Genomic DNA, 22,441 nt, shown 5'->3' with positions numbered 1-22,441 from the left:
CAGTCAAAATTCAGCAATCAAAACCCAAAACAAACTTTTGTGAGAAAAAGAAAAGAGAAGGTAAGATGAAGAGATTTTTGATATGGATCCGCCTTAACTGTCCTAAGGCTGGATTTCTCTTCAGCCAGCAGGGTTTCTCTTCCACCACTCCCCCTGGATTTCTCTTCAGAAGTGATTCACGCCAAAACTTTTTTTTTTTTTTTTTTTATCGATTTTTTTTTTTTTTTTTTTTTATAATAGGCGATCACAAGGGAGTAAAGGAACAGCCCGGATCCAAGAAATAAGAAAAGAAAAAAAACGTGGAGAGATGAGAAGATGAAAGATGAAAGATGAAAGAAAACAAACCAGCCAAAGTGGCTCTGATACCAAGTTGATACGCCCAAAACGGGAAGGATGGCTTTGGCCGGGTGTTTGATATGAACCGAGAAGGCGATGGCACTTCTGGAACTGGAATGGATTGAAAGGATCGTCAAGAGATGCGGAATGGCTCTTGATATACCCAAGATCTAAGGCTAACCACCTAAGAAACGATGAAGGTGTGTTGGCTAACCACCAAACGACACAAAAGATGATTGGCTGACCACCAAATCAACAAGCCGGTTCAAACCGATGAACTAGCTAAGAACTCTCTCTCTCACTCAGAGAAAAGAAGAATCGAAAATAAACAACTAAAATGAACTGCCTTTATTCATCAAAGGGACTACATATTTATAGTGTTTTGTAGTCAAAGACAATAAATAGAAATGTAGCAAAACAATGCATAGAAAATATAAATTTGACTAGATCTAGTCAAGGCACGGAAAATGGAGAAGACTAGATCTGGTCAAGACACGGAAAATGGAGAAGACTAGATCTGGTCAAGGCACGGAAAATGGAGAAGACTAGATCTGGTCAAGGAACGGAAAATGGAGAAGACTAGTCAAGATGTCCAGGTTCATCCGAACCAGATGGATGCACGGGGTAAAGATAAGGACGCTTGCGGGACTGTCCGGATGGTCCGCCAGATAAGAATGCATGTCCGTCTTTGGTTTCTTCACGACCCAAGCTAAGTCTGGCTCGACCGTGGGTTTTAGAATGTCGAGTTGGTTGGGGAAGACGGGCTGTGGTTCGGTCGGTTAGGTCGTCTGGACGTGGTTCCAGCCGAAGCTCCAATCGGGACGCACGCGGAACGGCTTGGTCAGTCTGATCGGTACGGTCGGATGAACGAACCTCGGTCAAATTGTTCAGAACGTCCTGATCTCCATGCTGGTTGGCTCCAATGGACTGATCCACGAACCAGGGCACATCACAGGCCCTAGCCCGGCAAGCTTGACCAGTTTAGTCGGCTTAAGCGGCTAAAGATTTCGGCTCGACCCCAGAGTACTTTTAGTCGATCAGTTAAGCCGACTAAATATGCTCGGCTTATAGAGAACAGCACCAAGACCCGCATACTCGGCCTTTAACGACAGGGCCCAAAGGACGACACGATTAGGGCATCACGGACGAGGACACTATAAGAGGGGAGGAGGAAACAACGAAAAGAGCACTTTTGGAAGAAAAAACACACAGAAGCGGCTAGATCTAGGGTTTCCTAATCATCTCTTTGATCCTGTTGCTTAAACCTTTGATCTTGTCTCCTTATTTCCCGTCAATCTTGTAACCTCTTGTTTGATTCTAATAAAAGCATCTTTAGTCACCCCATTCCTAAGTTCATCATTCTAATCAACCGAATCCTGCACAAACACAAACTCAACCATGGACTCTCTGCCAGCTCCTTGAGCGGTTTTGTCTTTCAAACACCACATGTTATAACGTTTCGTATCTGAATACTCTCTTTATAAGCAAATGCCATTTTACTGCCAGGAACAAACTCTTTACTGATGAAGGCAATGAGAAGATAAAACTACTCACCCGAATCTATTTATCCTTGGTCTATTTTCCACTGAGTAAATTTAGCTTTGAATGTATTTTGGAGTCGTTCTTGTGATTTGGCTTGAGCAGCGGATGCAACATCATCAAGAAACCCCTTTTGTGGGAATTCTTCACGTACAAACTCCAATATATCTCAAACTGTAGAGCTGCTTCCTCCATTTCCTCCTGGTAGACAGTGAAGCTCTAAACATTGGCTTGCATGAGCATCGGCTGCAATACATGAACAAATTGAAAATAAAGTTAATATACGAATCCAAAATCAGCTCTCAAACATGTGAACTTCAGTTTATGTATAAAAGGATATCGAAAAGTTTTAACGGGAAAGTGGTAAAAAAAAAAAATCTCTGAAATATGTTTAACTTAAGCTTAAACTTATGTTTTTTGACCAACAAAAAAAATATTTTTAAAAAGGTTCGATAATTAAGAGTTCCACTGCAGAAAAAAGCCTTAAGAGTCTGAGGAGGAGGATGTCCACCACCCATGAGCTCGCCATCTCGCTTAACATTTCTAGCTTCCCAAAACCTAAGCAACCCGAGCTCAAACGGTGGAGGAACAACAGCCAGCCTTCAAATCAGTGAAGAAAATGTTACCCCTGTTCCTTTCATAACCGTTAGACGCAGTGTCAGCAGCAATAAAAGGTAAGGCCACGGAGACAAAAAAAAAAATAGAATCCAAAATTGAAATCGCCGCTGATGAACTACGGAAACACAAAAAGGTGAAACACTGTAACGCCATTAATTTCAGCTGTCTCTCTTGCTCAACTTTAATTGTCGCTGCGACTTGAAAATAAGTTAGCACTGAACCTTCATCGGTGTTGCGTTGCCGTAACGAAAGGTTAATTTATTGCCGCTGCGTCTAGCGTCAGCGGTCATGAAACGAACAGGACTATTGTTGTTGGCCATTTTCGCTGGTTTTGTTGCTAAACTTATAACTGAAAGGATTGAAGTGATGATTTTGACGGCATAGAACACACCTTTTTATAGTAGAAAATCCAGAGCAAGAAAGTAACGGGATTGTATTCAATGATGAAAAGTGTGAGGAGTGGAGAGCAATAGTAATTGCTTGCGTTTAAGAAGATGCTTGGGCTCAGCCTGAGTTCATAACGGCTCGACATTTAGGTCGCCGGTGAGATGAGCAGATGAAAAAACAGGTGGAGTCTCCTAGGGTTGGGTGGTTGACGTTCCATGAAAATATGGCCCACTTTTCTTTCATTAAGGCCCATACGAATTTAACTTAAACCCACATGTTTTTTTTTTTTGAACAACTCTTAAACCCACATGAAAACTCAGCAGAAACAAAGAGCGCTTTGGTTGGACACGTGGCGTGTTCTCCTCCCTCTAATTAATGACGTGGCAATACCAGAAAGGAGAAAACTCTACTTTATATAATAAGAAGATACACTATTTCACTCGGTTAACAAATAGTAACTATCAATTTTCAGAGCCCTATTCTAATTCATATTTTCTTTATTTACACCATTCGATTAACACAAGACTAGTAAAACATTTGGATTATAATTTAAACAAGAGTCATTTGATTTATACGTAACAACCTAGTATAGATTAAAAAAAAATTGGGAAATAACCTCTCAAATGGTATTATGTAGATGTTAAGTTATATATTAAGAAAATTAAAACTAAATTATCTTTTGTCCTTAACTATGATTGTATTATTTATTGTAAATGATGAAATAATTATACAGATGATTCTACAATGGATATTTGTATATGTCTATTAGAATCTATGGGATACAATTTTACATACGCAATATAACAGTATGCAATTTAAATGTTAACCCATACGATCATGATAAACAGTTCTATTTAAATTATGCTGAATGTTATTTTTAATTAATTTTACCTTCACTAATACACATATATCTATCTATAATAATAAAGTAGACTTACCTCTCTCCTCCTTGCGCCACATCATCTGGAAGGGAGGGGCAAATCGAGACACGTCATCACCCTACCAAAGAACCATATTTCCGTATGCAACAAAATAAACAAGTGAAACCAGACCACTAAGTTAAAGCATAAATTTACTAAGCCCATTTGTACCCACTAAATTAGAAAGTTAATAATAAGTTTACTAAACCCAATATGACTCACTAACTTAAAACCCCACTACGACGATAGCATAACCGTTGTGTAACGCTTTCGTCATCATTGAAACCATGTCATTATGTTTCTCCTTTAACTCTCTTCGCCAGCGTTAGTTGATGTTAATTACCTATTTCTTTACTCCATCCAAATCCCTAATTTACAATAGTATAAATAGGGATGAAGACCTCTCCAAATCTCACAGCTTCACAAAATTTATTCATGTTTCTCATCATGATGGAGCTCTGGCCAACTGAACTGCAATTTCATGGAAATCAAGTGTGTAGCCTACATATTCTGCATTCCATTCATTCCAACCTCACGCAGATTTTGACTTAGCAGATGTTTTTACGCGTAAAGAAACTTAACCTATTTGGTTTGGTGTAATTTTATTCTTAAATTGTATTAATAAACTATTTGAAACTGATGAGGCTACATATATTAAAGATTTGGACATAGTTTTTTTTTTAATTATTTACGTTATAATATAGTCTTCTACGTAAGACAACTTTAAATTTCAATTTTTGGGGCAGCTCTGTTTAATTTCGCTTCGACTCTTTGTGTTACGTTCAAAGTCTGTCCGAAAGGATGGATGATTGAATAAACAAATGTAAGTGTGTTTAGTTTACTACACTATAGAACAGATACATATCTGGAGTTTGTATTTAATAAATAACCGTGTTACTTAAGTCCTAAATTAAGTAAACAACCCATCACAAAATATTACTAATAAGAAAAAGGTGGTTTACAACATTGTCCATTTTTTTGTAATGGCAATTAAGATGAAATAAACTATTGCATATAGGTGAAGATATTAGAATAATAAAAACAATTTTCAAATGAAGTAATAAATTATTAATATTTTTATATAAGTAGCAATAGGTTTACATATTTGTGCGAGAGGTTATCTTTATTTAATTTAAGCTAAAGTATTTATTTATATTTATGATAGTTTTGATTTGTTTTAGTTTTAACTTTATCGTAGTTGGTCATTGTATATTTTTTGGTTACATCTTTATTTTCGCATCAATTTTTAATTTTAATATTACATCACATTATAAATTGTAACTATCTTTTTCTTAAAGCGTTGGTTTTAAATGCTTGAATGAATTCTTGATTTAGTTGAATTTTAAGAATAGTATTTATCACATATTAATTTAATCATTTTTCGGGTATGTTTGTATGTATAGCCTATTTCAAATTTTACATTCTATAATTATAATTGAACTTAATCTAAAATTAAAGCCATCTTTTAAATGTGACGACAAAATATTGTTTTTATATTATTCCACAGATCTAAAATACCTAGAACCAACATTAAACATTTAAACCAATGGTCAGATTAGAGTTGTTTGTATCTGTCATCGAAATTGATGTTGATGTTTTGATAGTAATAATAGCTCTAATCTGATAACTACTCACTCTGTTCCTAAATATAAGCTTTTTAATTAAAAATACACATATTAAGAAAAGTTAAATTTTGTCTAGAAAAATTAATTTTTGTCTAGAAAACAACATTAAAACTATAAATTAATGATATTCAATAAATTACAAAATAGATTATTAAATATGATTGGTTGCACAGTTTTTAATAAAGTAAAAGTTACCTAGAAAAATAAAAACATGTTATATATATTTTTGAATTATACAGAGGTATCATGGCCCAACAGAAGTCATCCAGGCTAGTCACGTGTTGCCACGTGTCGGTTCTCTGTCTCTAGCGATGCCGAAAAGTTAATTCTCCAGTGGTCGGGATTCGAACCCAACTAGCGATACTCACAGCTGTAAGCCTTTTAACACCAGAGATAGAACCCCCGGTTAAAAACATGTTATATATTGAAACATTATTATTTTTCAAAACATTTTATACATTTAGGAACAAATGGAGTATTAGAGTTGTTTGTATCTGTGATAGACGAAAGGTCGTGACTCGTTGTTGCAGATCTATCGTCTATGATCACTATTCCTTTGACCATTTAAAAAATACCTTTTTCCATCCTTTTTCTTTTTTGATCGAGCTTTTTTTTTTATCAAGCCTTCTTCCATCCTTTTGATTCTCTTTTCACTCTCTAAATGTCTCTTAAAACGTGTACTTCCTCTCTAATGGCAAAACTAAAAGTCTAGATTCCGTTGTTCATCTTTTCTACTTCTACTGTAGCTTAAAATCGTGAGAATGAAGACCTTGATTAATCTCAGCTCCAAGCCTCCTAACATCAGATTCAGTGACGTGCCTTCATCTCTCTTGTCTCTTACCGGACTGAAGTCCATGTTTCTCTCAAACGCCAGCATCAATGGCTCCATTTCTGGTTTCAACCTCTGCTTCTCTCACCCACTTTGATCTATCGGGAAACTCTGTTTTGGGTCCTATATCCACTTTATCGAGCTTTGGTTTCTTCATTGGACTGAAATTTCAAGTGGGCTGGAGCTTAGTAAACTGTTAGTTATGATCTCTCCACACGTAACAACAATATGACTAACGCTTGGGTTTTAAATCAGAAAAGGGAAGCTGGATGTTACCATTATTGTTTGATGTCTTTGAAAGCGTGAGGTTGGAACGAATGGAATGCAGAATATGTAGGCTACACACTTGATTTTCATGAAATTGCAGTTCAGTTGGCCAGAGCTCCATCATGATGAGAAACATGAATAAATTTTGTGAAGCTGTGAGATTTGGAGAGGTCTTCATCCCTATTTATACTATTGTAAATTAGGGATTTGGATGGAGTAAAGAAATAGGTAATTAACATCAACGTAGTGGAAACGCTGGCGAAGGGAGTTAAAGGAGAAACATAATGACATGGTTTCAATGATGACGAAAGCGTTACACAACGGTTATGCTATCGTCGTAGTGGGGTTTTAAGTTAGTGAGTCATATTGGGTTTAGTAAACTTATTATTAACTTTCTAATTTAGTGGGTACAAATGGACTTAGTAAATTTATGCTTTAATTTAGTGGTCTGGTTTCATTTGTTTATTTTGTTGCATACGGAAATATGGTTCTTTGGTAGGGTGATGACGTGTCTCGATTTGCCCCTCCCTTCCTGATGATGTGGCGTAAGGAGGAGAGAGGTAAGTCTACTTTATCATTATAGATTATAGATTATGTTCTAGAATGCACTTTTCCTTCTGTTGACAAAAAGAAAAGAATACATTTTCTGATTAGCACTAAACAAAAAAAATCGAGAAAAAGACAACATGATTAGCCAAAAACAATATGATTTTAGTATTTGGTTAAGGGAAGTTTTGAATAAAAACATTGTTAGGAACACACTCATAATCACGAATATAATACATTCAGATATACTACAATCAAACATAAAACTTTAACACACAATTAAAAATATATTAAAATACTACACTTATAATCTCACGCAAATGCAAAAATTATAGTTGATAAAAAATACAAATCCAAACATGTAAGAATTATAAACAAAAGTCAAATGTTAACAAAATAAATATATATGATCTAATAGAAAACAAATTATATTTATTATATTCAATTTTAAGTAATTTTTAAATATTTATAAAATTAAAATACATTTTAGTATAAAATGATTTTAATGTAAACTCATCCGCCCGTAGGGCGGGCCAACCACTAGTAAAGAATATTCTTTAGGAATTAAACCGTATTAATATCTAGTTGACAATATTAATCAACCATTAGACCAACGGTACTAATTCACTTCTTTTGTTTATTAAGAATATATATTCAATGTATCAGATGGAGCTTTGTATAAATATGTAAAGATTTGTAAATACATCTTTATCCAATAATACAATCACTGTTCCATACGGAAATGTTCAGATAGAGACTCTTAAAAGACCTTTCTATATTTTTGTTTGTTGATATAAAGGTTAATTTACCAAATGACTAAAATCTCAAAGTAAATTAAGTGAATGATATTGATTTTGAGATAACGTAATCAATACTCCATCCATCCGTTTTTTTAATATAAGTCGTTTTAGAGAAATTTTTATGTTCCAAATTATATGACGTTTTCGGTTTTCTATGTAAAATTTATTAAAACTTAATGTTATATGACCAATGATAATATATCTTATATTTTATTATTGGTTGATTTGTGATTAGGTAAATAATTAATGATGTTTTTGTTTAGAAAATATAAAAATTAATGATTTTCTTAATCAATTCTAAAAAAATCGGAGGGAGTAACATTTAGCATGTTTCCGAGTAACGAGTCAAAGGAAGATGTAACAGATGGCGTTGATGAGTGCACCGATGGACATATAAAATCTCCACTGTTCACTTCAAATAACAGAATAACAAAAGAAGAAAACACTAGTATAGACATTCTTTAAAATAGTACCAAATAGAGTGTATATTTATTTTACATATATATTGTATTATTTAAGTATATAAATAAATAAATTGAATATTGAATGTAAAATAGTATATTACTATAAAATTAATAAAATAAATAAAATTCAAACTATAATTTTAACATACTAATAACACAAGTGTTCAACCATCAAATAGAATGAAACAAAATATGTAAATAGTATAGTACATATTGATGAAACTATGAAATGTCTATGATTACATAGAAAAAGATAATGTTGACCCCAACCTCACCTCCACCCTCTAAATACTAAACTTTAAACTTTAATTACTAAACCATAAATCTACATATAAACCATAAACTCAAATATCAAAATGTAATGCTGACTCCAACCTCATTCACCCTCTAAATACTAAACCGTAAATCATAATCACTAAACTCAAATATTAAAATGTGAACACTTACCTTCTACGTACAAAAACAATAGAATAGTATATTCATAAATAGTACAGAACAAATAGTCCATTCTATTTGCACATGTGTAAACAGTTACCAAGAATCACTGATGTGAACGTGAATCGTTGAAGCATCTCGACGTTGTGTCTGTTACTTCGCCGGCTCCTCTTTATCGATTTTGCAAGCACTGAACAGAAAAATCTCCAAAAGAAATACCCTTTATAAACAAAATCTTCTTATTCTTGGGACCGCTGGGATGCACGCCGCTGAAACTATGGGTGGAGAAAATCGCACAGGGATGGGAGGAGGTGAAAGTTTATGTGGAGTGAATATCTGACTGTAACTATTCAACTTCTCAAAAGATACAAAGAGAAAGTTATTTTGTGCTTGGGTGTGATTCTGCAGTTGTCACGACACCACTTTCTAACAAAATTATAACTAATTTAAAATTATGTTCACAGCAGTTTGCACTGGTTGATGTGGAGGTAATTCGGTAATAATACACACAAAATACAAAGAGTATATAGAAAAACTAAGTCAATTTGATCATATATTTAATTTATAATTGTTTGAACGTCATACGATAAATTTCCCTTGATATAATCAACAAGAGAGCATGAATCAACCGACATGCATTTTAAGAACATAAACGTATAATTGGAAAACGACGTGATGAAAAGTTCAGGAGCAGACCTAGGCGGGGTAAGTGCCACACACATAAGTTTTACTTTCATTCGTATTATTGAAAATCAAGAAACTCAAATGGTCTTATTTAAAGAGATTTTTAATGCCTCATGCATTTTTGGTTGAAAATTCTGTTATTTAATAGTGTCCTCGATGTTGCAATATTTTCTAGATCCGCCTCTGAGGACATGGCATGAAACACGATGCAGAGCCAGATTAGTATCGCTTATTAATTTAATTTTGCCACTCAACGTGAAATTTTCATGCGTCATGGCGTTATAAACCCGTTCTGCAAAATGCAAATCCTTTTTAACTCTAACTTGACCAATAAACTACCATTATAATTCTGTGACACATCAAAATATTTGTGTAAGATCATTGTGATTTTAACTTTGGTATATCAAAGTTGATGGATTACTAGTCTACTGGCATAACTAAAATAATAAAAACTCTAAATGTGAAAGTACATTAACATGCAAAATTTTGGTCAAAAACGAAAAGAAAATACATTAACTTATAAAGTGGGATAGGCTTGAAATCCTTTGGAAAATAGAAAGGACTTGCACAGTTTAACAAAAAAAGGAACTGAAAAGTTGTAGATCCCGGGCATTAACAAGTATCGGGGATATTTGCACTAAATGGTTGTCTCATTGATCATAAAAGACATTTCAACTTCTGGATGGAAATCAAATCACAATCATGCCATATAATTTATGTAAAAAAATTATACTCTATTCGTTTAAAAAAATGTATTTGACGTTTTAGAAAATTTTAAAATTCCAAATTAGGAAATGTTTTTAATTTTATTGATTGAATCACGGTAAATAGATAGTTAGTAATTTTTTGGCTTAAAATTTTTAACATTAAATGTTTTAAATTATGTGCATGATCGTAAACATCATTTATATATTAGAAAATGGATAGTGTATATAACTTATTAATTAGTTATGATGCAAACATCTTTTAAATAGGACATTGTTCAAATCTCAAATCTCAGCAATGTTTCTCTTGTTCTTAGAAACATCTCCTCTGATCATCATACCAGTATTGTTTATTTTCTTTTCTTCAAAAATTGAAAGTAGATAGGGTTGTTGCGTACACTGGAGACTCAGGCCGGCTGAAGCTTGGTCCTCATGAACCCCAGAGGTCTCACCGGTTCAATCACTGGTCATCATGGTTCGATATTACAGTTACACCTCTTTCTGCTACTCTTATCCGGCCACGCTTCGGCTCAATCCACTGATGGCGATTCAGATATGTCTGGAGAAAGCTATCGGTTCGACCCAAACATGGTAATACTCATGATTGTCCTAATCAGCGTTTTCTTCACCCTCGGGTTTTTCTCCATATGTCTCCGTACGTGGCTCGAGCGATTCATCGGGATGAACAACGCACACTCCGTCGGTGCGGGCGGTAACAGGCTTTCCCTGAACCGCCCGCGGGCACCTGGAATTGACGCATCAGTCATTGAGACTTTTCCGACGTTCCGATACTCAACGGTGAAGATGCTCATGATAAGCAAAGAGGCCCTTGAGCAGTGGCGGAGGCAGAGAATAATATTGTTGGGGGCATCTACACTAAGCTAAAATATTTACAGTGGGGGCATATAGGTTGGGATTAATAACTTACACTAATTTCTTAAATTTTGTTGGGTTCAATGGCCCCCACCTTGTTCTATGTGGCTCCGCCACTGCCCTTGAGTGTCCTATTTGCTTAAACGAGTTTGAAGACGACGAAACGCTGCTTTTGATTCCTAAATGTTGCCATGTATTCCATCCTGATTGTATTTATGCTTGGCTCCAGTCTCACGCCACATGTCCTCTGTGCCGCGCCAATCTCGTGCCCGTACCGGGAGAATCGTTTTTTTCTATTGACATACCCGGTTTAGCTGATGACACTCTCCGTTCTGAATCAACAGGTGACCGGAATACGGGTTTTGTTCCTCCGGATGCAAGATTGATTGACTCGGTGGCGTTGACCTGTAATGACCAGAGTATGCCACGTAGGTCTATATTTACCGGATGGAGCGTAGCCAGAATTTTCACCACCGGTCAACATGAGGGGAATCTCGACCGCTTCACGCTTAGGTTACCGCAAGACATTCACAATAAGCTCGTGGACCCAAGCTTTTCAAAATGCCACGTGACCTTTCCTCAGATGATGAGTTCAGCGCAAGGGTACAGAACCGGATCCTAGAGACTGATGCAAACTATTTCTATGAACGTACGATTTGATCAAGATGATCGGTTTGACTAAGATGGTCGGTTAGACCGTAGACCATTCTCCTTAACTCCTCCGTACCGGACATGTTCAATAAAATCACCGTTCGATTGGTTGTTTCTTGAAAAGAACAACATTGGTGAACGTTCGTCCGATCACCTTCGCTCCGGCCATGATAACCCGTCTGTAGTCCAAGTTGTGTAATGGTTTATTTGAGGAAGTCTTACATATTTATTTGAATGCTTTCATCTTGAGTTTTAATGTTGCGGAACGAGGTGACTTTGTTCTTTTCGTACCTTTTGTAAGGAATTAACCTATACTTTGTGCACAAATTTAGGATGAAACGAATTTACCAAAACTTATCTTTTATTCACTCTCAAAAGAAAAAAGTGTTTTTCAAGAACAAAATAGAGATTACAAATTAATTATATATGCAAAAGAACATTCTCTCTTAATTTGCTTAAACTCTGGATGCCTCTCTCTCTCGTTGTTCGTTGTTACCCTGACGATCCCTTGTTGGTGAAGACCTCTTCTATTTAAAATCCAGTCTTTGCTTGTCCTAGTATCATAATGATTTTGTCTAAACTTCCTTATCCCACCGGGATAATGCTACTTGCAAAATAAATATCACTAACCAAACTAGTTTTTGATATTTGTGTGCAAAGACTTTTCTGAGACTATTGAGTATACTGAATATAGATTATACTGAAGACTATAGATTAACATAACACTTTTTGATATTTGTGTTCAAAGACTTTTCTGAGACTATAAAATTATACTGACTATAGATTAACATATGGTTTATGCTAATACCATCGTTATGTCATCATCTGTATTCAAATAGACTTTATTCTTGGCTTCACCCCCTAGGGTGAACCTCTAGGTTCACCAACCAATAGAATTGTGTTATTTCATATTTGATATTTTTTAAAAAAAGAAACAAAATATTGTCAAATTATATTATCTTTTTAAAACTAATAGATAAAAAGAAATAATAAAAAATAGTAGTAATTACAAAAAAAAAAAAATTTTAACGTCGTCAGCAAAACATTAAACCTTAAATCCTAATCCCTAAACCCTAAATCCTAAACCCTAAACCTTGGGTAAACCCTAAACTCTAGGATAAATCTTAAACTCTAAATCAAAATCACTAAACACTAAAACACTCAAGGGTTTAGGGTTTAGAGTTTTAGGGTTTAGGGTTTAGAGTTTTAGGGTTTAGTGTTTTTATTTAGATGTTATGATTTATCCAAGGGTTTAGGGTTTACCCAAAGGTTTAGAGTTTACCCAAGGGTTTAGGGTTTACCCAAGGGTTTAGGGTTTAGGATTTAGAATTTAGGGTTTAGGGATTAGGATTTAGGGTTTAGTGTTTTGCTGACGACGTTAAAAAGATTTTTTTTGTTTCTTTTTTCTGTAACTAGTTTTTTTTTTTTTACTTTTTATTTTAAAAGTATATAATATAACTTGACAATATTTTGTTTCCTTTTTTAAAAGATATCGAATTTGAAATAATGAAATCCTATTGGTTGGAGAACCTAGAGGTTCACCCTAGGGGATGAACCCAAGAATAACTCATTCAAATATATATAACAAACTTTCAAAATAATAAACTATAATTTATAACATTATGTAAGAAATTATAGTGTAAGCGTAAAGTTATTGAGACAACCAATAATCAAGTTGTATTATATACTGAGACTAGATTACAATTTAAGAAACCTTTACTAGATTTTGGCCCGCGCTTAGAAAGCGCGGGTTTGTTTTCAAAATTAAATAAATTTTTTTAAATGAATTTCAATATAGTGTATAGGTCTAGGTGCATTTACATGAAACCGTGAATCGAACCATATCAAACAGAAAAACACAAAACAAAAATTGAAATTAAAATTAAAATTAATTTCATAAATAACTCAGCAGATATAATATCTCTGAAGCCGAAAATTGAAACCGAACATAGAACCAAATGGGTACCTGAGTTTTAAAAGACAAATTATATACCAATAAATAATTATTATATTTGATTTCTAAGTAACCAAATATCTAAAACTACTATTTATAAACCAAATTACCCAAAATTGAATTACCCTAATATTTTTTATTCAAAATATCAAATATTTTTATTCGATAATACCCAAAATTGAAATACCCAAAATATCTGATATTTTTTGTTTTAAATTATCCAAATCATTTAATATTTTTATTCGGACAAATTGAATTTCCTGATGTTTAAATTGAAAACCCAAAATTATCCAATATGTTTTACCTATCATTATGAAATTAACCGAAACCCCAGAATTGAACTGAAACATAATTGGACATGGATAAAATCCACATACCCACCATTAACATTTGAATTGGTACTGGTTACCCCAGTAAAAACCCAGTAAAATATGATAACACTTTTTTTAAAAATTGATTAAAATTTTCATGTATTTTATAATAATAGAAAAAACTAAACTATTTAATTTGTCCCGGTAAAATCCAGAAAATGCTGATAACACTTTTTATAAAATTGATAAACTTCTCATGTATTTTATAATAATAAATAAAACTAAATAACCTATTAGACTTGTCAATTTATATAAAATATACTAAAGCGTGATTTGCAAGTAGATATTTTTGTTATTAATGTGATAGCTTTAATTTAAGGGCTAGTTATTCAATGTTTTTAGGAATATTTAGTGGATCTATTAACAATTTCAAAATGATTTAAGGAAATCTGCAATCCTTATTTTGTATTACAAATGATTTTTCTGTTTTTATAATAATAAGTTTCAAAATCATATTTACAACTAAACCGGTTAAAATTTAAAAATTGTATGTATGTCACATTACACATATAATCCGGTTTAGTGGTGTTCTCTTCGATTACACTATTACAGTTATTTGGTAGTGAATTTTTAATGTTAATAATTTTAAAATGGATAGTGGAAATTTTGGCACTTGATTTACATTTTTATATAAACCAAATTATGCAGAGATTGGTAATGTTGCCGAAAGATGAAACGTGTTTTATTGAATATTGATTTAATTGGTTTGAGAGCTACAAATACACTTATTGGATCAATAAACTTTAATGGCCTTTTTATTCCCTTTGGTTATATGACGTAAGAGCATTAAAATCTTAAACATCTAACTTCTCATGTATTTGGTAAGATAATAGTCATTAGCATATTCTCAATATATTTTTTACCGAGATGTGTTTGTTTTTTTATTTTAAAATTTTAATGCTGGTCACATGTTGTAATAATATATAAGGGAAGACCAAAATATAATAAAAAAAAAAGAGTCCAAACAAATTTCATAGGTAGATTTTTTGGGACTCTTTCTCTTTTAATAGTATTAATTTATTCACATTCTCCGTATTTACACCATCCGAGTTTAAAATTAACAAAAGATTAGTATATCTTATATATTATTACAGTTTAAACAAGAAACCCTTTTATTTATATGTACCAAAACGGTAACATGTTTCGTTGTAATGTCGATGTAATGATTACGACGTATTTCTCATTCCACGTAAATTCGTCGTAAACTTACATGGATTTTACGACGAACACTATTCGTTGTAAATTTACATGGCGTTTACGACGAAAGTTGGATTCCTCGTAACTGCGTTGTAAACACTATGTAAATTTACGACGAAATATTTTCGTCGTAAATCTTTGTTGTTATGGGCATGTTTTCTTGTAGTGGCTATCCGTTTTGATTTGAACCAAAAAATCTGGATATCCGTAACTCTACGAAACAAATCAAATACTAATATTTTTAGGAACAGATATCCAAATACAAATACCAAACAAATCAAATACAATATCCAAAAAAGAAGCAAATCACAAATACCAATATTTTTAGGAACAGATATCTAATTCGATCTGTTATATGCATATATATACATATATGTAAGGAATTATATGTATATACGTTATATATATTATACTTTATATCAATTTTACAATATTTTTATGAATTAAATTTATTATATTAGGTACTAGAATTTAAAAAGTTAAATAATGTTTTATTTTTGTAATAAAATGTTATTATTAAAATTTTCAATTATTTTTAAATTTTTATTTTATTTACGGATCAAATTGGATATCTTTAAAATTCTAAAACATTTCGGATATCCGAGTCACCGTAGGTGGCTAAATATCGAATCGACACGAATGCTTCCAAATACCCAGATTTTCGATCTGTGCCCACCCCTATCTACAGATACAATTTTATTTTCTTTATATGAGAAAAATGACTAATGTCAAGGCCTTTTTTATTTTAAATTAATTTTAATTTTATCTTTCATGTATGTGTCAACTATTTTTCTATACTTTTTACATACACATACATGTGCACCTTGATGTGTGCACCTTGTAACTAAGTATTCATCACAACTGAAGTATTTAATTTTTTTGAAAGTTGAAATATTTTTTTCTTAATGTTTCTTTCACTACCGACCAAATTGTAGTGAAATGATTTGTCTTAATAATTTTATTTTATTTTCCTTAAACTATTATCTGTTTAGAAACTATAATATGAAACTATTGGTTCGACACGACGACTATCTAAAATTCATAAGATAAAAATAAACAAATAATATTAATTTTTGGTTTTTACCCAAAAAACCAAGAAATAAACATTTTAACCGAATAAACTAAAATGAATATTAATTTAAAATAATAGTTATATTTTAGAAGATTAAAAACCAAAAAAAAAAAATTTAAAACCGAACCAATATACAGATTAAACAGATTTAATGTTTTTTCATTAAAAATAACGAAACTAATAATCACATTTCCGCGAGGTGCAGATTATGACCTAGTATAATATTATTTCACCAGCTCTTCCGTCACCACATATTTATCCAGTCATTATTCCATACAGAAATGATCAGACAGAGACTCTTAAAGAAACGTTCTATTTTTGCTGTTTTTAAGATGATCAACAAGAGCGTGGATCAACCTATATACTTATTCCATAATAACATAAACCTATAATTAGAAAACGACGTGAGGGCAAGCAGGGACAGACCTAGTCGAGAACTAGGTGGGGCAAGTGCCAAACACTAGAATTTTTTTTTTTAAGTTTTATCGAAAATGGTTTTATTTTCAATGCCTTATCAGTTATCACTCATGCACCGTTATTTAAAAAGTATTTATTTAATATAGTGTGGCCCATGTTGTAACTAGGTCCGCCCATGAGGACATGGGATGAAGCACGATGCAAAGCCAGAATAGTGATCGCTTATTAATTAATTTTGCTAGTCAACGTGAAACTTTCATGCGTAATGGCGTTATAACCCATGCTGCAAAATGCAAATCCTTTTTAACTCTTATTTGACTAATAAACCACCATCTCATGTCATTCTACAATTTAACATTATGATTATTTGATACATTAAAATCTTTGTATAAGATCATTGTGATTTAACATCGTACCTTTGACAATCCCGAGTATACTAGGTAGATAGTGCTTTACGGACGGATCTTGGAAAAATGAAGATAGATATTCAGGGCAAAGATGATATAGTACTCTGGAAGGTTACAATAAACTAATGGGAACAAGGAATACGAGAGTGAGTCAGTCGTCACTACACTCGAAGATAGAGGCTCTCATATGGGCAATGGAATGCATGAAGAATCTTAGACAGTTTTGTGTTACTTTTGCAACGGATTGTGCTCAATTAGTGAAGATGGTTTCGGAACCAGAAGAGTGACCAGCCTTTGCAAGCTATTTGGAAGACATAAATTTTTTGAAGAGAAGTTTCAACGGAGCAGAGATCAGTCATATACCACGGACACATAATTCAAAGGCGGACAGTCTCGCACGCAGTGCAAGGAAACAACCGTCGTTTGTCATTCATATGGATGCAGAACTACTGGTGTGGTTCGCAGAGTCTACATGAGTCTGCTTTGTTGCTGACAAAAAAAAAAAAAAAAGATCATTGTGATTTTAAATTTGGAATATCGAAAGTTGATGGACTACTGTCTACTGACATAACTAAAATAACTAAAAAATTAAACGTGAGACTACATTAACTTATAAAGTGGGATAGGCTTGAAGTCCATTGGAAAACAGAAAGGACTTGCACAGTTACGAAAAAAGAAACTGAATAGTTTTGGTGCCTGGGCATTAACAAGTATTGGATATTTGCACTAACCGCTATTGATAAAAGAGAACTCAACTTCTTGATGAAAAATCACAACATATCATATAAAATGTTACATATAACATACTAATTAGTTATGATGCAAACATGTTATAAATAGCGCCATTGTTCAAACTTCAAAGTCAACCTACCAACCACAAATACATTCCTCAGCGTCCTTGTTCTTAATTATTGTATCATTTCCTTTGATCATCATACCAGTAATTATTTTTTCCTTCAAAAACAAAGTAGATAGGATTGTTGCATGGACCGGAAACCCAAACCGGCTAAAGTTTGGCCCTCATGAACCTTCTCAACTGTACAATCACTGGTCATCATGGTTCGGTATTACAACTACACCTCTTTCTCTTACTCTTATCCGGCCATGCTTCGGCTCAAGCCACTCATGTCGAGTCAGATATGTATGAAAAAAGCTATCGGTTGGACCCAACCATGAAAATACTCATGCTCGTCATGGCAAGCGTTTTCTTCACTCTCGGGTTTTCCTCCATATCTATCCGTAGGTGGATTGAGCGAATCACTGGGATGAACAACACACACTCCGTCGACGCTGGTGGTAACTGGCTTTCCCTGAGCTACCCGCAGGCGCGTGGACTCGAGGCATCGGTCATTGAGAATTTTCCGACGTTCCAATACTCAACGGTGAAAACGCTCAAGATCAACAAAGAGGCCCTTGAATGTCCTATATGCTTAAACGAGTTCGAGGACGCTGAAATCTTGCGTTTGGTTCCTAAATGTTGCCACGTGTTCCATACTGATTGTATAGATGCTTGGTTCCAGTCTCACGCCACATGTCCTCTATGCCGCGCAAATCTCGTCCCTGTACTGGGAGAATCAGTTGTTTCTATCCAGATACCCGGTTTAACCGATGACGCTCCCTGTTCTGAATTAACCGGTGATCGGAATACGGTTTTGGGTTCTCCGGATGCGAGATTGATTGACTCGGTGGCGTTGACCTGTAACCAGAGTATGCCACGTAGGTCTTTGTCTACCGGTTGGAATTTAGCCGAAATTTTCACCACCAGTCAACATGAGGGGAATCTCGACCGGTTCACACTTAGGTTACCGGAAGACATTCACAATAAGCTCGTGCACCGGAGCCATTCAAAAGGCCACGTGGCGTTTCCTCATATGATGAGTTCATCAAGTGGGTACAGAACCAGAAGCCTAGAGAATGATGCAAACTATTTCTACTATGAACGGTTTGACCAAGATGGTCGGTTAGACCGTAGACCATTCTCCATAACTCCTCCGTACCGGACATGTTCGATGAAATCACCGTTTGACTGGTTTTTTCTTGAAAAGAACAACATCGGTGAACGTTCGTCCGATCACCTTCGCTCCGGCCATGATAACTCATCGGGAGACCAAGTTGTGTAATTGGTTATTTGAGGAAGTCTTACATATTTTTTAAATTCTTCATTTTCAGTTTTAATGTTGCGGGCGTCCTCACTTTTTTTTCTAAGGATTTAATCTTTACTTTGTGCAAAAATTTAGGATGAAACTTATTTATCAAAACTTATTTAAGCAAAAGAACATTCCCTCTTAATTGCTTAAACTCTTGATGCCTCTCTCTTTCGTGTTGTTCTTTGTTACCCGGATGATCCCTTGTTGGTGGATACCTCTTCTATCTATAATCCAGACTTTGATTGTCCTTAGTTTATAAGGATTTTGTCTAAACTTCCTTATCTCACCCGGATAATGTTACTTTGTATTGGGAGTAATTGGTTGGGCTGTAAATACTTATATCAGCTTTAACTTTTATCTACAACTTTTAAAATATCAATCATGGTTTAAATCCGTTAAATCATTTTAAAGCTATAGTAAAAAAAATAAAAAAATTGCATAAAACCTCTATTTTCTAAAGCAATATTTTATATTTTGTAGGAAAAATGTAAAGCTACAGAAAATACATCTACAACAAAAAATTATACATCCAATTTGTTAGCACAAAATTTAAAGCTACATCTCAACTAATCACCCCCAATCGGTTTTGCAAGGAAACATTTTTAGAGTATACTATATGTTTGTCAAAAGAACTACAATAGAAACTCTTTAAATTAATAAACACTATAAATTAATGACAAATCCTATTAAATATATGGTCCTATTAAAATCAAAAATTAATAAGCTATCTATATATATATTTTATATAAGTACAAACTAAGCTGTATATATATATTATATAAGTACCTCTATTTTTCTTAACATTTCAATATGTTTATTTGATATTTACTAAATTATTTCAAAAATTACATATCAATTCTCTGAAATATAAAAATATACACCAAATAATATAATAAAACAATATAAAAGTCAAATTTCTAAAATTTAATCAATGTATATACGATATAATTAAATATATTTTTACTAGTTGATGGTCCGCACCTTGTGCGGACAAATATATATATACCTAATGAATTTAAATTTTCAAATTAGATAAAAAATTAAATTAATATTATAAATTATAAAATTTCAATTATTGGGTGTAAATTTTGGAGCAGAAATTAGCAATAATCAAATTAAAAAGCTTAAATTTATTTATTGTATTTATTGGACTGAAAAATTCCATTGGAGCTGAAAGGAATATAAACAATCACAATCCATAAAACATCGATAGAATAACAATATCTAATAAATATTATATATACTATATAATTTATATTTTAAAAACAGTGACAAAAAAAAATTAAAAACATTATCTATATATTCTCTTAGATTATATTCATATTCTGTTTATTATTTGTAAGTTTTAATGTTATTTGTTTATCCTAGTTTTTCATTCTTCCATATATTTTTAATATTTGGGTTAATTTTCATTTTTTGGTTTATATAATATTTATTATTTTGGTTTTAAATATAATATTTTGATAATATTTGTTATTTTAGGCATAAATAATTTGATGTTCTTCATATTCAAATATTAATTTATTTCAGGTTTGGAATATGATTGTTTAATATTCAAAATATATAAAATATTTAACATATGTATGCAATTTATATTTTACGACATATATTTTTAATGATGTTTCACATTTAATCTTAATTTTAATATGTATTTGGATCAATATTTCCAATAAGAAATCATAATTATGATATTATCGGTAGAATTTGTTTAATATATACTCCATCCGTTTCTAAATATAAGTAGTTTTAGTAAAAACAGTTTGTTTCACAATATAAGTAGTTTACATATTTCAATGCATCTTTTTCATTTATTGGATATTGTGTGACCAATGAAATAATGTTAGGTTTTTAATAATTGGTTTAATTAATTGGTTAAATGATATATTCTTTTAAATAACAATTTTCTAAATATTCGTGCTTTTAAGCAAAACTACTTACAATTAGAAACGGATGGAGTATTTATTAATTAAATATTCTTAATGTCATGATAATTATATATACTATAATACTTTAAAAATAATAGTATATGTATATTTCTAGAATTAGTTAATATTTTTTATTAATTATCTCAAATATATCAAAAATAGTTTTAAAATATACTAAATTAATGATTTTTTCTTAAATCACGGAGATGATGACAAGTAAGAAAATTCACTTATCAAATAATAGTATAGATTTATAGATAAAAATAGAAAAGAATCTAAAAAAGAATCTAAAAAAGATTTTTTTTTGTAAATTAATAACTTTATAAATTAGTAAAGTGCCATAGTCCCAACATTATTAATTTTTAGAGTTTTTACTGTATACTCTAGGACTCTTGGAAGATTCGGGTTTGTTGAGGCATGTAAGCCTTCTCCTATCCCCATGGATTAGTGGGTCGGAAGATGTATTTGACAATTTCGCGGCTGACATTGCTTTTACAGTGAACAAGCACTGTCAATTCACATCGCACCTAAGAGTTCTCATCTTCAAGCTGCTCTTAAAGCCCTTTATTATTTGAAAGGCACAACTGATTTTGGACTGTTTTACTCTGGTTCTTCAGGCCTTCAATGATGCGGATTGGGCATTTTGTATGATTCAAAACGTTCTACATCATGTTATTGTATGTTCCTCGGTAATGTTTTGATCTCATGGAAGTCTAAGAAACAACAAACCGTATCTCATTCATCGGCTGAATCCGAGTACAGAGCCATCGAATACGGTTTTTGAGAGTTTTTTTTGGTTACGTAATGTTTTTTTTTGTTACTGCAGCATATAGAGCCGAATTGTCATCAAGTTAAAGAACATGTTACACTCGGCCTCATCAAGCTTCTACATGTGCGTACAAACAACCAAGTTGCATACATCTGATGTCTTGCAAATTTTCATTGTTTTATCCATTCATCCATGAGCATTTTCATCATATAGATTAGGATTTAGCCATGTCTGGGTTGCATTTTGCATTCATTGTCCTTATTAGGTGTTGGAGTGTACCATGGAGTGATTTGAGATGTTTGGGAGCATTGTGATCCAAAATGGGGTGAAAGATGAGCATGGATAGAGCCTTTAGAGAAATCTTCTGTTGCTAAGATTTTGTGGAGACACAGAAAATTGAGTTATCTTTCTAATGGTAGTGGTTTCAAGTCATTTGAAGATGTAATGAAGGAGTTACGACCAATTTACTAGAGGCATATCCACCCTGTTCGAGCATCCTGGAGC

The 22,441-nt window shown here is 32.8% G+C and overlaps 1 protein-coding gene, 1 long non-coding RNA gene and 1 pseudogene across 2 annotated transcripts; 2 read left to right on the top strand and 1 right to left on the bottom strand.

The window, feature by feature from the left end:
- Nucleotides 1–5,804: 5,804 nt before the first annotated feature.
- LOC111212988 lies at nt 5,805–9,866 on the bottom strand. The gene is made up of 2 exons (XR_002663195.2): nt 6,531–9,866; nt 5,805–6,415 (listed from the first exon to the last, which is right to left on the bottom strand). It is a non-coding gene; the product is annotated as an uncharacterized LOC111212988 (long non-coding RNA).
- Nucleotides 9,867–10,554: 688 nt separating this feature from the next.
- LOC106442447 lies at nt 10,555–12,418 on the top strand (annotated as a pseudogene).
- Nucleotides 12,419–17,039: 4,621 nt separating this feature from the next.
- On the top strand, nt 17,040–20,610 carry LOC106442448 (RING-H2 finger protein ATL11). Its single transcript, XM_048748448.1, has one exon. The coding sequence runs from the start codon at nt 18,119–18,121 to the stop codon at nt 19,214–19,216; it is 1,098 nt and encodes a 365-aa protein (XP_048604405.1). The 5' UTR covers nt 17,040–18,118; the 3' UTR covers nt 19,217–20,610.
- Nucleotides 20,611–22,441: the final 1,831 nt, after the last annotated feature.

This window comes from Brassica napus, chromosome C2, assembly GCF_020379485.1.
Source record: "Brassica napus cultivar Da-Ae chromosome C2, Da-Ae, whole genome shotgun sequence".
In the NCBI taxonomy this organism is placed as follows: Eukaryota; Viridiplantae; Streptophyta; class Magnoliopsida; order Brassicales; family Brassicaceae; genus Brassica; species Brassica napus.
Note: the sequence above shows the minus strand (reverse complement) of the source record. Positions and strands in the feature narration are given on the sequence as shown.